Here is a 15,936-nt window from a genome sequence, read left to right as displayed (position 1 = left end):
AGTATTTCTTATGCAGAAGAAAGAAATCAGGCACTTTTAGTTTTTGCTAAAACAAATCAAAAACGCTACCATAAATGGTTCTGGGAAACCTGATTTAAGACAAAAAAAATTGTTCTTGGATATCATATTTCTGATCAAAAATGGTTCGTGGAAACCATAAACGCGACCAAAAATAGTTCTTGAAAACCATATATAAGACCATAAGTGGTTCTTGGAAATCATAAGTAAGACCATAAATGAAATTAATGATTCCATCTGCCATTCATTCCTTTGCCATTCATTTTATATCAATCTTGTATGGAATCTTTGAAACCATAAATTAAACAATTTATCGTTCTTAGAAACCATAGCAAAAACATACAAAAAATTTGGGCCCTTCTTGGAGGGCGCCTTTTATGATCCACGTAGGGTTCCCAAGAACAATTTATGCTCTTTTTAATAGTTCCAAAGAAGTTTCAACCCGGGAATATCCGAAGAACTTGCATTTTGTTTTAAAATAGGCTGCGCTTTCATGTAACCACATGGTTATGTAGAATTGACTCTAAAAAGGTGGGTCGACACTTGATACACCTTTATAAGTCATGAGCCATAGTGTAAGTTTGTATATATCGTGATGTTTTCACAGTGCCATTTCAAAATCTTGGCAAGGTTTGCCACGTTTTAGTACGTTTCCTATCAAGATGTATCAAGTTCCGGCTCACTGGGTAGCTTTTGCGACTTCAGCAACAACTAGCATAGATCCATCTGAAGGCTTTGGTTTCTAAATTTTCTTAAAAAAAAGAATTCACTAATTTTTGTTCGAACAATAATTTCAATTTTTGGGAGATAATCGTCCAGTTTTTAAAAAGGTATTTTAATTGTTGCTGAAGAATTCCTCCAACCCTAAATTATAGGGAGAAACTTTGTGACTTACCGACACCCATGTCGGCCAATGCCAACGAGAATATGTAATAATTGCTGACGGTTCTGATCTTCTTCTCGAACTTGAAGGAAATGAGCACGAGGAAATTTCCACCAATTGTCACGATAACACACGCCACTGCCGCCGAGTACATGGTTACGTAATAGCTCGTGAACAACTTGTCGGCGACCTGTTCTTGCGAAAATTGAGATTCATTCATTGTTGCGATATAAAACGATTGAAGATAATTGATCGAATTTTTCAGTTAAATAAGATCAAATTCTGACCGTAAGTATTTGCATTTGATATGTTGAGAATAATCCAAGTTCAATTTGCAACAATATTGCCAGGAAAGTGTCAAATTATATTACAGATGTGAGTATAATCGAATCCTGAAACACAAAGCAAATAACCTTTTAATGTTCCAAATTTTTATTGAGATAGACTTGGGGCTAAAATTAGTTATTAATCGGTAACTGACGACAGCAAAAAGTTTAAAGGTCACTCCAGATTGGAATACAATAACCAGAAACGATGCCTTTTAGCTTGAATGGAATTTAATAAGTATAAAAATTTAAATCCTTCCGATATTTGCGACCCATTTTATGAACTAATTTTGTGCTTGACCAACTCACTGAAAGAAAATCAGCAATGAAATATATAGGGGGCAGATATATTATTTCAGGGAGAGATAAAAACGACGGGGTTATAAGTATTCTATCTAAAATTAGTTCTTATGGTTAGAATGCCAATTTTCTAAAATCTTAGCTCAAGTTGCTTTTACAGATTTAAAATTCCAGATTATTTCACCATTCTTTCACATTGTTTTGATTTTTTGACGAAAAAAGTGTGCAAATTTGATTTTCAGCCAATCAAATTGCGCCATTTTTCTAAGCTTGATAGCATGTTTTTGACATTGGAGAATTTAGGCAATCAAAGTTGCTCGCAGGTCACCTTGTACATAGCGGGGCCATAATGAACGCAGCCATGTTTAAATTGAAATAAGATTTGTCAATCAGATTTGCCGGCGTGAAATAATCGATAGAAAGCCCCGGGATTAACCAAATGGGTTGCGAATTGTGGGTTTTGTCTGTGACAGAAGATTTTGGAGGTGAATATAGCCACAGTCGTTGTTGATATGAAAATACTTATCTTTTGTTTCATTGACCAAATTTTAAGTCAGACAAACGATAATATATCAAGTTGCATATAAAATCAAACAGATATTGTCTATTTTTGAACGCTCCAATAGATATAAGAATCGATAAAAATGATTCATTGTTGACAAATTTAACGTAGATTTTTTCGCTTGATATACTTTTGAAGTTTTGCACTTGTATACAACGAAAAAAAAATTATTTTTTGAATTTCAATTGCCATCCAGTCGACTATGTGCGCAATTTTATTGGGCATGAATATTAATTTTCTGCTGTTTCTCTGAACTGGCGGAACAAATTAAAATTTATACCAAAATGAACAAAACTTGCGAAAATCAGTTCTAAAAATATCAATGCTGACGGCAGACAACTGAGACGTGAGTAAGATTTACAGCAACTGACTTTACAGCATCGTAAAAATATATTAGCTTTCTTAGTTCTTCTGACTGAGCTGATAACTATACAAATTTTAAAATTATTAATGACTTTTTCCGTGAAAAAGCAGAATTTAAGCTAACATTGTAGTTTTAGAAATACGCTAGCAACTTAGTCATTTATTAATACTTACTGTTAACGGAGCTTGATAATTAATCGTAGCTGGACTGTACCAATGAAGCATGATTTTAAAAATTACTTCAAAAAAGATGTTTTTACCATAGTGGTTGTCCCAAAAATTATATTTAAAAAAAATTCGAATCAATTTTTGTATCAAAATCTTTTTTTTAAAAAATGTAAAGCAGTGAGGTTTAGAAAAAATACAAAAAAAATTGAGCAAAAATTCTCCCTGAACTCTTGCCGCATCAAACCCAACCTGTCGGGAAACAAAAAGTTTTTAAATGACAGATAAACACCTGTTTTGCTGGGTTAAAATTGTAAATATTCTAAGCGAGAATTGCTCGAAAATGTTGAAAATGCTTCTTCTGGATGTGTTCTGCAATAATTGTAGGACAAGGGGTTTGGTTATGATCAATAGCGTCTGTTGTAGGGGTAGCATTTTTAAGCTTTATCTGAATAACCTTATCGGTCTAAAAAGAGTGAAATTTTCAGTGATCTGTGCCAACATTTAAAAAAATTGGGGTCATATATATATTAGAGTATCTTCAATATAACTCTGTATGAGTGCTACCCAATCGGTAACAATTTGCGCTCCAATGTCCTAAAAATAAAATTTAGCAGTTAGGGATTTAAAAAAATGTTGCCCCAACTGGCGTAAAAACCCTATAGTAGCTAGGCTTGTCTTTTTCTTGAAGCTCTTTTTGAGCGGTTTTTGTGTTTTTTGGCACGTCGTGCCCTGCGTTTTTCTTATATTTCTTTACTTTATTTTTCTTTGTGTAATTACCAGAAACCCACTTTCTGATGGACTCTATGTCAATCAAAAACCTGAGAAAATCAAGAAATGAAAAAATAACATCTACGGACTTCTTTTCTTATGTCATAGAATAATTAATTTTTGACGCTTTTTGCTTCTTCGTTTACGAAATATTTTACATTCAAACGCTGCGACATTTTTTTGTCATGTCTAGGTATTAAGTATAAATATTGCGCCCATTTTTGACGGAGAGTGTTTTTCTAGAAATTAAGACAAATGTTTATTTTGTAAAATCCTTTTAAGTCGAATGGTTGTCTTATAAAAGTTTGCAAGGCCAATGTTTATCTTTTAAGATTCTGTCAGAAAATCTTGCAAAAAGATGGATCATTTAGTAAGATTTTATCAGAATCTTGTAAAATGTTACAAAATAATCATTCGTAGTTGTCCCGAAAAGAGTTTTATTTTCCTTCAGTCGATTTTTTGTCAGCTCTTAGTAACAAAAATGATAGTACGGAAAAACTTTTAAAAATCAGAATCAGTTTGAGTGATGAATAATTGTGGAGTTTCTCTTAGCAGTTGACGACAAACGAGGTTGAAAATATTTAGTTTTTGACTTTGCGTTTAAAACGAGACAACTGCATAGCTTGAAATTAACAAGGCAACAAAATTTCCAAGACTGCATTAAATGGGCCTCAACTTGACTTGAGAAGAAAAATGAAAGATTTCTACTGTTACAGAAAAGTATTAAGCATATATATCATTTATATTGGAGCTTTTATGATGGCACAAAATATATATTGAGAAAGCTGTTTTTATCACCAATATATATTTAAACAAATTTTTGTAGAATATTTAGAATAAAAATTTTAAAACGTGTTCCTGTAAACACAGTTTTGCAATTCTCTCAGTATTTCGAAACATATTGATAATTGTAAAATAATGCTGGCTTGCATGCACACTACTCCTCTCCTTTATAAAATATTAGGAATTGTTCATGTTCCATCACTGGATCTTTTATGATGACATAACAGAAAATCAAATACGCATTGAAATTTTATATATATATATATATATATATATATATATATATATATATATCGAAAACTTGACATTTACTGTATACATTTTACTAGATAGTGTCGACTAAATTGTAGTTCAAATTTTTATTTAAAAAATGGATGAACGGAATTCCATATTATTATAACTTTATTTTTTGATTTCCAAAAAATTACGGTTAGTGTCTCTGTGCGCCAATTTCAATTGAATGTGAAAAGGCTGTTGCCTTCTTCCTTGTCGTTTAATTTTTTTCATGTTCTAAAAAATAAAACTGTGCCTAGATAGCGGAAGGAAAAATAGGTTTGGATTTCCGTAGAAGCAAACATTTGCGCAACTAGAATATTAAACTGTTGTTGACAAACCATTTGTCGGTAGACGAAGCACTTTAAAATCAATTTGGCAGGTATTTTGTACCAAGAATTGGCCACTTGGACAACTAACAATGGATTTATTGTAGCAGTCGAGCAGCCAGTTATATTTAATATTATTAACAGTAATAGCCAGAGGTCGGTAACTTGACACTGTCAAGTGCTTTCTATTTGAACATCGACAGAACTCATGAAATTGATTGTTTGTTATCTGGATAGCAGTCAGTTTCGAACTCTAACACGTACGATTTTGAATAACTGTTATCTAAATTGCGGACTGAACAGCCACCGTTCTTAGCACTCTATAAATTGAGAAGAACATACATTTAAAAAAGATATATTTTAACAGTAATTTATTATAACTAATTATAACTATGGGAATGTGTGCACATAGGGAATCAATCTCATGTGCGCTAAAAAGAAAATCGTTTTCATCATTCTCGTCGTCATTTTCGTCGGGTCTCGTCATTCTTTAAGACCTTAGCCTTTACAAGGCGACGACATAGTGAAGTATAAACAAAAAGCGCTCAAGAGTTACAAAATGAGAAGTTTTTCAAGATGTATTTTCCTCAAATTTGTATAGCATCAAAGAATTGTACAAAAAAAATTAAATAAAGAGTAAAGAGATGATTTCTTCCAGAAATATGTAATTATTAATTACTTAAACAAGAATTAGAAATTGCAATAAATAGAAATCCAGATTATACAAAAATGAGGAAATTAAGGAAATATCAGCGAAACATCAAATCTGAATAATTTGAATACCACATTTGCAAATAGACGAAAAAAGGTAAAAACTATTTTTTCTTGTCTGTATTTTGTTTTCAAATTAACAAAAAATTTGAAGATCACAAGGAAAATAATAAATAACCGAAATGACATGGCAGAGGAACATCAATTTTTGACCCCAATCTGTTATGTCTTCCAAGCTATAGACTCGCTAAAAACGCCGGATATTGGATATATGAAAAGTTAACAAATAATCACAAAAAACGAAATAAGAAAAAATACGTAACATTCAATTGAATTGTAAATATAATAATGAAGTCTAATAATACGAAGCCAAAAAGTAATTTGTATTTTTTTGGAAGTGGGGTGTACTTAAAGTTTTTCCGTCCATTTTCTGACACAAAGTAAAAAAAAAGTGGAGGTAAGATGCCATTGGAAGAGGTAATATGAAAAGGAAAACCCAACGGAAGCAAAGTTCTTCGAAATTGAAGAAAAACTTTCTTATTCTATTAAACGGATATGGATCATTTTTCTATATAGAGAAATATAAAAACGGATTTCAAAAACCGGTTTTACCATTGTAAAAACAACAAATTCAAAAACCAGTAAAAACTGTCATATTATAATAAATACGCAAAAGAAACTACCCAAAATTTATCCTTCGGTACCTCAGCCTAGGGAACAAGCACAGCAAAATTCGCAATATATTTTTTTCTCATTTTTCTCAATAAGACTCTACTCAACGATTGTAAAGCAGGCTTGTGAATTGTGGCGCCATTTTTTTTTTTACAAAACCTGGTATTTCGAAGATAGGTAATAGATAATAGGTCTGTCTGTTTTAGCTATAAAAATCCAAAAAATAGTGTAGCTTGAAGGGCAGTGGAAATTCAATGGTCAATAAGCAGTACATTCATTTTCATTTTCTAAAGCAAACATGAGTCAAACGCAGCTTTTAAATGATCCTTTTTGATGGCACAAATACTAAACTTTTCATCTGATAAAATTTGTATCAAACTCACATAGACATTTTTAGTGAATTTCAGGAGGGATAAAAATTTGCTTAAATCATTGTTGATAAAAAAACAATGCAAACTCAAACAAAAAATTGCATAAGACGCACTAAAAACTAACGCAAGACAAAAATAAACATCTTGCAGCTAACTGATGATATTTTAGATTTATTGTGCAATATTTACTGTGCTCTTAATAAAAACGAATTGTTTTGTTGATTGTGATGTGAGGTTAGCAAGTGTGATTAAAAAATCAGGAAGATAAAAGTTGACGTATCAGAACGCCCTAAAAACAAAAAATTATATCGAAAAAGAGAAAAATACGAAAAAATATCTTACACTAGAGGCATCAGTGACCATAAAACGTCATCTTTTTACATTGCGCACATGTCTGTGTTTCTCAGTCGTGTGCCACTATTATCAATAAAATTATAATAAAGATGATATGTAATTAAAAAAACAAACTTCAATGTTTTTCTTTCTTTTAGTGGCATTTATTTTTGATAAAGATATTATCACTTTCCTAAACAACAAATAAACGTTTGGAAGAAAATACAATGAATATAATTGTGTTAACGGATTTACATTTGAAACAAGTTTAGTTTTCCAATCTGACTGCAAAGAAAAAGCCCCAATATTATTGCAAACTGGCTATCAATTAATTTTAGGTTAACTGAAAACACGAAATTTTGACTATGGATAAATAAATACTTGGGACCGATAAAAAATAGCATCAGGTCAAATATAACAGATTAGTCAAATTCTTTAGGCCAGAGTTTTTTTTCACAATTTGGTACAAATTAAGCTGAAAAAAGTATTTGCTGCCTTGTTTTATAGCATCAAGGAATGGTACCAAATATTTAAGTTTTACAAAAAATGATGACATTTTTCCAGAAATGCTAAATTTTTAATTATTTAAGCTACAATTAGGAATTGTAAAGATAGAAATCAAGATAACACAAAATTGAACAAACTAGGAAAATATCATCGCAACATCAAATCTGAATATTTTGAATACCACATTTGCAGGTAGACTAAAAATGTAAAAGATATTGTTTCTTGTCTGAATTTTTTTTTCAAATAAACGAAAAATATGAAGAGCACAATGAATATTAAAAAAAACTGAAATGACATGGCAGAGGAGCATAAATTGTTGACCCTAAGTTGTTTTGTTTTCTAAACTATAAAATCACTAAAAAACGCCGGATATTAGATAATTGAAAAGTTATCAAATAGTATCAAAAAAGGAAATTGAAAAAATATACAAAGCTTAACTGAATTGTATTTATAATAATGAAGTCAAACCATACGGAGCCCAAAATTTATTTGTTTTTTGGGGTTCTGAGTCTGGGGTGTACCTAAAGTTTTTCAGTTCATTTTCTGACACAAAGTAAATAAAAAGTGGAGGTAAGACGCCATTGGAAGAGGTGATACGAAAAGGACAACCCAACTGAAGCAAAGTTCTTCGAAATTGAAGAAAAACTTTCTTATTCCATTAAATGGATGCTGACCATTTTTCGATAAACAGCATTGTGAAAACGGCTTTCAAAAACCGGTTTTACAATTGTAAAAACAACAATTTCAAAAACCATTAAAATTTGTCATATTATAAAAAATATACAAAACATATTACCTAAAATTTATCCTCCGGTAACTGAGCCTAAGAAACAAGCACAAGAAAGTTCCCAAATTTTTTTTTCTCATTAAGACTCTACTCAACGATTGTAAAGCAGGCTTGTGAATTGTGGCGCCATTTTTTTTAACAAAACCTGGTATTTAGAAGATAGGTAATAGATAATAGGTCTGTCTGCTTTTAGCTATAAAAATCCAAAGAATAGTGTAGCTTGAAGGGCATTGGAAAGCCATTGGTCAATATGCAGTATATACATTTTATTTTTCAAAAGAAAACATGAGTCAAACGCAGCCTTTAAATGATGTATTTTGATGCCACAAATGAGAAACTTTTTATCTGATAAAATGTGCGTCAAACTCACATAGACATTTTTAGTGAATTTCAGGAGGGATAAAAAGTTGATTAAATCATTTTGATAAAAAAAACACTGCAAATTCAAACAAAAAGTTGCATAAGACACACTAAAACTGACGCAAGACAGAAAAAAACATCTTGCAGCTAATTGATAATATTTTAGATTTTTTTGTGCGAAATTTACTGTGCTCTTAACAAAAACGAATTGTTTTATTGATTGTGATGTGAAGTTAGCAAGATATGACGGAAAAATCAGGAAGATGAAAGTTGATGTATCAAAACGGCCTAGAAACAAAAAAATTATATCGAAAAAGAAAAATGAGTGACCATAAAACGTCATCTTTTTACGCTGCGCACTTGTTTGTGTTTCTCACTCATGAGCCAATATTATCCAAAGAGTAATCACAAAAATGATGACGTAATAAGAAAAACAAGCTGGTCTGTTTTTCCCTCTTTTAATGGCATTTAATATTGACAAGGATAACACTTTCCTAAACAACAATTAAACTTTTGGAAGAAGATAGATTGATTATAATTGTGTTAACGAATTTAAATTTGACACAAGTTTGGGCACGGATTCCAATCTGACGGCAAAGAAAATGGCCCAATATCATAGCAAATTGGCTAGCAATTAATTTAGATTAACTGAAAACACCAAACTTTAATTCTAGATCATTAGATACTCGGGACCGATAGAAAATAATATCAGGTCAGAATTAAAAGATTGTGTCAAAATTTCTTAGGCCAGTGTTTTTTTTTACAAATTGGTACAAAGTAAGCTGAAAAGTATGATTTGCTGCTCATTTTCTTCAAAACTAGAATTTTCAAAACAGTAAGCCCAAATATTAGCAGAAAAAGCCAAGCAAATCAATTCAGCAAGCTAATTTTCTTTTAAAAGATTCATCTAATACCTTTAAAGAGAAAAAAATTAAAATAAATTTGCAGAACTCAAGTTTAAACATATCTACGAAAAAAATACAGAAAATAGTGGAAATCATTCAAGTTTTTACAACATTTTGATACTCAATAACTGCTCGAAAAAAAAGGAAAATTCAACATATTCTTCAAATAAATTTTTCTAAGACTTCAAGAACATTCGTTGGCTATTTACCTAGCGAACAAAATGAATATATAACAACTTCCCTCCCAAGAAATTGGGGGTCGTAAAAATATGAGGTTCACAAAATTAAAAGAGAACATTTTGGCAAATCTGTAGCGCACATTTATTTTTGACAAGTAAGTTTCCAAATAGAACCTCATAAATAGCGATGCCCAATCAGAAAAGACACAAGGCGTAGAAATAGAATAGGCACAAAATTATCAGCTTTGAGTTACTTTGTGATAACGTCCTGATTGAAGTGATTTGTGCATGTGACAAAATTAGAGATAAAAAAACTGAATTGATTCAAGAAATTTAAAGACGACTTGTTTGGCTGAAAGTTTTTAGACAAAAGTCTGAAAATAATTAGATACAATAATCAGAACTTTGTCTTTTTACCCTCCCCCAAATATCGATGGGAGTAAGACATTAGTAGTGGCATTCAAAAACCCCTACAGTAGAATTTTTGGTCATACGAGTTTTTTGAGTTTCGTTTTTGTGAGAGGATTTAAGTTTTTTGATACAAAAACGCTTCCTTTTAAAATTAAATACAAAAATAAAAAGAATAACTATCGCAGAGATCATTCGCAACAGATATAATTTTAATTTTCTAACCTGGTGCTTGCTTTATGATAAAATCTTTTCTGTGCAAAAATAAATTTTATTGTTAAAATCATAGTGCTAAAATTTATGCTTAAGTGGTTTCCCCTTGTCTGTCCAGTGAAGCCTGCAGAACTTTGATATGGGCATTTTTTGAATTTGTTCATTCTTGAGTTAAACGTATAGCAAACAGTCGGCTAATTTTCTCTATTTGTTCATATTTTTAGTACTTTTCTCTTCAATTTAGTTATTTTGATTTGTAAAATAGATTAAACATAAAGCAATTTGAATTGGTCTGTTGTCTACAGATAATTTACCTTTGAATGAAAAACTGGCCCCATTTTAGCCTCTTTTTGTCAAATTTGTCGAGAATGACTACAAAATATTTTGGCTTTCGTTTCTAGGAGTTTACATTTTCAGGAGTGATTCTAATTTTTTCACAATTTGGCTGTATTAAGAGCATAGGCAACCAAATTATGTGAATGGGCGGAGGCTTCCTAAATTTCTACATTTTTGTAAAAGTTTTGTGGATGTTGTGTGATTGGATACTTTGCAAGTATCTGAGGCCCTTTTGAGTAACTACTAACTGTTTTTCGAGAAGTTTTGGCCAGTGTTTTTGCACCAATTTCTCCAAAACTACATTTTTTATACTAAACGAAGAACTCACATCTTCAAAGTTTATTTGTTTCAATTGTTTTTTTTCTGTTTTTTTGGCTGTTTTGCAGAACTCTGATCCAAAACTCCTGTTAAAAATTTTCAAATGTTTTGCAGTTTTAATTTGATTTACAATATGTTCAATCGTAATTGAACCTATCTTTTTGCGTTGATTGATTTCAACTAATAAAAGTCCAGGCGTGTCCGTCCTTTTTATGCAAATTTTTATAATTTGATTTATGTCCTTACGCAACGTAAGCTCAGGATGACAATAAGAGAAAAGTTTGGTTGTCGTGTGCCTTTAATACTCACATACGCATAAAACGAATGAGCTTTTATTTCATAAAATATTTTTCGATTTTTGATTTTTGCAGGTCCATGGGTCTATTTTGCATAAAGATTTTGGCTTCGTTTTTTTTGAAATTTCAGGCTCCAAATTCACAAGAAGTCGCAATATTATTGGGAACGAGAGGCTTCGGAACATTATGTGCGCCGGACATTATCGATCCAGTCACAATAAGAATTTCTGATCATCTATAAAAACGTTACCTAATCAAAATTAACATGCTCCGTGACAGGATTCTAAAAAGCTGCTGGGCATGCTTGCTGGAAGGTCCAGCTAGCAAGCTTAAATCGAAGTCAGAAAGTCTGGTAAACCTAATTGAAGACTTGGTCAGGACTTAAAAGCTGGTTGTCAAGTCATAAAACACTTCACTAAATTTATCGTAAGACAACTTTAAATTCCGGTTAATTCTGTAATGTGCCACCAAAAAGTAGTTTTGGTAATAGTTACACCACAAAACTCTAAGGTGCTTGTCTTGTTATTACTAGCTCTCCAAAGCAATTTACTTGTTTCTTAGATGTTGAACCAGCTGTTTTAAGTCGTTTGTTCTGAAGCATAATTGGATTTATAATCGTAAAGTTGATCAAAGCTCTGATTTTTTTTCTTTTCATGTCTGAGGAGAAATTTGTGTTTAGGATTGCAGTTCTGGGCCAATGGCTGTATTTACATACGGAAGTCCTGACAAAGTCTTGCACAAAGTGTTTAACCTATAACGGGACATCAGACTTTCGAATATGAACCGGCATTAGATTTGCATATTGGCTTTAACAGTACTAATGATATTGTCTTAGCATTAAGTCCAGGGACCATTTTCAATAAAATTATATCCATCGCAATAACTATCTCTATTGGCGCTTATTTATCCAACAAATTATATAGCGCCCAATACAAATATAGAGATTTTTGGGTAAAAAGGGTCACCAAGATCCAAACCGGATTTGGGCCACAAAAGTTGGCATTCATAAAGTTTGTCTAAATTAGATTTACTACCAAACCGTTAAGTATAAGAAAAAAATGAACAAAACCTAGATTAGGTTTTGACATAGCTATTGATAGGGTGTCAGGACAAAATACCCAATGCCAAAATACCCAATGTGACAAAATACCCAAATTATACCCAATATTTTATTCTAACGTTGAAACTATCAGAACGATTATTTAGCATAATATTTAGTTAGTGCGTTTGGCCATGCCTCGCGGGCCATGGCCATGCCTCAGCAGCCCGTGGGACTTGATATGAAACTATCACAACCGAACATGGGATTAAACTAGCAACTTAATTGCGAGAAAACATGCTTGTAAATTTGAGTGCTAATTTGTAATCGGATTATTGAACGAAAAGATCAAAGGGAATAAATTGGGTATAATGGCATTGGGTATTTTGGCACATTGGGTATTTTGGCATTGGGTATTTTGTCATGTAACCATTGATAGCATTAGATTCTAGGAACTGATTTGCACTTTGTGATAAACCTTAGCAGTTCTTAATTTGCACATTTTTGAGGAGTGCAATAAACAGAAACTTTCAACATGTTTTGAAAATGCTATAAAAATAATCCCTAAATCAATCAAAACTATGTATGCGCATTTTGTTCTATATTAAAAGTAATTTGCATTATAAGAACGACAACTGAGTATAGTAGGCGGCTAGAAAAGTCTCAAATTTTTGAGCATGATATTTGAATAATTTGCGAAATTTTCAGTTGAAAACTTACGTGATTTTTGTATATAGATGTCGAGGTAATTTTAGTTTAATAAAACTGTTCATACTTTTTATAGGCTGCGCGCAAATGAAGGAAAATTTGCATAGAATAATATTAATAATGCTTATTGTTTTATTTATAATTATGGTGGTCCGCTAGTCCAAACTGTTTTGATTGCGGGAAACAGGTAAATCAAAATAATTCTGAAGGCTTTCTGCAAAACTATGAGCCAGAGCTACTATAGCTGTATACGCTTACTTTCAATTGAGAAAGAGTTTAATCCAGCTTAATATTTTATCAGCAGTCTTTAGGAGGCACATAAACCAGAACCAGTAAATAATGCCGATTTAATGGGGGTGTATTTAAAGCAATTCTATGGCAAAAAGATTATTCTAAATTAGAGAGGAAAAATTATTTTTCACAATGATAAAAATAAACAGGAAGGCTTTAACAGTTCTTTTTATTGACGCAACTTTATTGATTTTTCTGGTTGGGTGACAGAAATTTGTGTACCGCCGTCTGATGAAGAAAAATTGTAAATGTTTGAACAAAAACATCCTCAGCGTTACTTTGTTTACTTAAATCATTTTTCACGCCTTCAAAAATAGTTTTCAATCCATTTTTGTTTGGAAGGAAAACATTGGAAAGCACTCACCCGGAGCTGTTAACAAAGGCCACTAAAACACCTCTAAGAATCGGGAATTACATTAATAGTCTAGTCAAATTCTAAGTCCCCTTTTTTAATCTACCTACCAATTTCTCCTCTAACACCCCCCTAATCGCCCCCCCCCCCCTTCTATACTAACATCCTCCTTCCAGTCGCAATACCTCTCTTGTTCAGAGGTGATCAAAAACACACTTTTCTAATTGCAGTTGACATGTTTAAAGGCTTATCATAGGAAATGATAAAACTGAAAGCTTCCAAATATGACGTATTTTTCATAATTGAAGCTTATGAAAAATATTAAAATTTACATTTTCCATAATGCTATTTGTATGCTATGCTAATTTTAATTACCATAACAACTAATTTTGAATTGTATATTAAGTGCAACTGTTTAACCAGTAAAAATTTTCGTTCGAATCGGTTTAACCGAGCTGAATGTAATCAGAATATAAGAAATTAATAAACACCTTTTTATAATCATAAATACAAATAAAATTATTTCTATTTATATTTTCTATAAATAAAATTAATTATTAACTGAGAAAACTGGAATTTCTCCATATATGTACAAGGGCGAAACGAATTGGACTATGAGCTTAGGTAATTAGCCATTCGTGTTCACTAGTATATAACGTGTTCACGAGTTATTATAAAATGCATGATTGCCTACATGAGAAAAATTTATTTTCTTCCTTTATTGAAACAAAATTTGAGTCTAAGTTGGCAGAGCAAAAAAATTATTGTAAAAATGGTTATTAAAATTACAATTATGCAATTTTGAAGACGTGCATTAAGTTTTCAGTTAATTTCAGTAAAAAAACTAAAAAATGTGAACTGAAAGCTGTCAAATTCGTCTGCATAAAGAGAAACCATTAAAATCTCAACTGCCTTCAGTTCCACTAGCATGATTTGGCAAAAATTTTTACGTCAAAAAAGATGCCTTAAAATTAGAAAATGTACACAAGGAAGACTGATATGATCATAAGCTTCTAGACAGCCTGCCATTTCCGTCAAACTCCAAAAGAAACTGCTGTAAAAGGTTTTCTAAATTTTACTTCCCAAAAAACTCAAAATTCTTCGCGTCTGTTTGTCAACTGAGCAAGAAACTATAGTCAAAACTAATATATTTATCTTAGACAGTTTCAGTCAACAGACAAATTTTGACGTATATCTCAGCGATGTACAATTCCACTCACACACACTCACACAATCACTCACACACACAAGAAAGCAAAATGAAAATTGAGTAAAAGAAAAAAACATAAAATATCACTGTCTATAAATGACTACCATCTTAATAAAAAACAACAAACACGTCCAACATACAGAGATAACCGAGCAAAAGGAAAGGAAAACTTTAAAAAATTGTAAGGAATTGCTTTAAGAAGCTAAAAGGCTACCTCCCAAAAATTATTCAGTGGAACTTTTGAACCATTCTGCTGCTCGATCGATGAACAACCCAAAGCCAGTCCAAAAAAGGTAATCAACAATCAAAAATAAAAACGACGGAAAACCCCATAGAAATTACAATTTACATAAATTATTTCAGTAAAAATGGCCATGTGTAACCTTGAAGTGTCGACTCTTTGTAACAATACCTCTTAAAATTTCTGAAACAGCTGTTGGTTATATAGTGAACAAGAAAATCTGTCACGAAAAGCTTAAATTCACGCAAAAAACTTTTAAAAAAATAAACGTAAATGGGCCAAAATTTGATTAAAATTATTCAATTTCTTTAACAACCAGATAACAAAAAATATCAATCGAATTGAAAGAAAACATAGATCGCGTAAACAACCAAGTTAAATTAAGAAAAACTTCATATATGCAAAGACAAATAATAAATACACAAAAATTGCCATAAAATGTCCAACAAGGCAAAATTGCAAAATTAGCTCAAAATTGTAGCTAAAACAGATATATTAGATTCAAAGGTTCAAAAATGACCCAAAACCTACTATTTTCAGCATAGATAACTGAGACGAATGCCTTAGCTTGAAACAGTTAGAGTTAAAAAACCACTTTGAAAAAGCCGCAAATGATCAAAAATTTTCGCTCGCTTAGCGCAATGTTTTTTCACACCTACTTTTTCGCTCTCTCTCTCTCTCTCTCTCTCTCTCTCTCTCTCTCTCTGAATGATGCTGGACCAAAAACCACTCCAAATTCTATCTCTACACTTTTTTTACCTGCATGATTTTACGTCCTCTAAAAATAAAAAAGCAGATCACTATTGCGTGGACCAATATGCATGGACAATAGTAGGATACGTTTGTCCTTTTGGTTGTTAGAAAGAATTTTTTTTCGGAGACCAATTTATTTTTTTAAGATTGCCAAAGACATGGAAAGAGTTAAA

The 15,936-nt window shown here is 31.6% G+C and overlaps 1 protein-coding gene across 4 annotated transcripts in view; it reads right to left on the bottom strand.

Annotated features, from left to right (window-relative positions):
- Window positions 1-15,936, bottom strand: part of LOC142339265 (muscarinic acetylcholine receptor M4-like) — an 88,971-nt gene that overhangs the window by 34,879 nt on the left and 38,156 nt on the right. For 2 of the 4 annotated variants that reach the window (XM_075389155.1, XM_075389152.1), the window contains exon 2: window positions 914-1,293. In XM_075389155.1, coding sequence (XP_075245270.1) covers window positions 914-1,121 — 208 coding nt within the window. In that variant the 5' untranslated portion in view covers window positions 1,122-1,293. Of the gene's footprint in view, window positions 1-913; window positions 1,294-1,855; window positions 2,085-12,928; window positions 13,074-15,936 lie in introns of those variants that run through there. The other 2 variants (XM_075389153.1, XM_075389154.1) reach the window with 2 other exon arrangements.

This window comes from Convolutriloba macropyga, chromosome 5, assembly GCF_964194025.1.
Source record: "Convolutriloba macropyga chromosome 5, txConMacr16.3, whole genome shotgun sequence".
In the NCBI taxonomy this organism is placed as follows: Eukaryota; Metazoa; Xenacoelomorpha; order Acoela; family Convolutidae; genus Convolutriloba; species Convolutriloba macropyga.
This window is presented reverse-complemented; position numbering and strand designations above follow the sequence as displayed.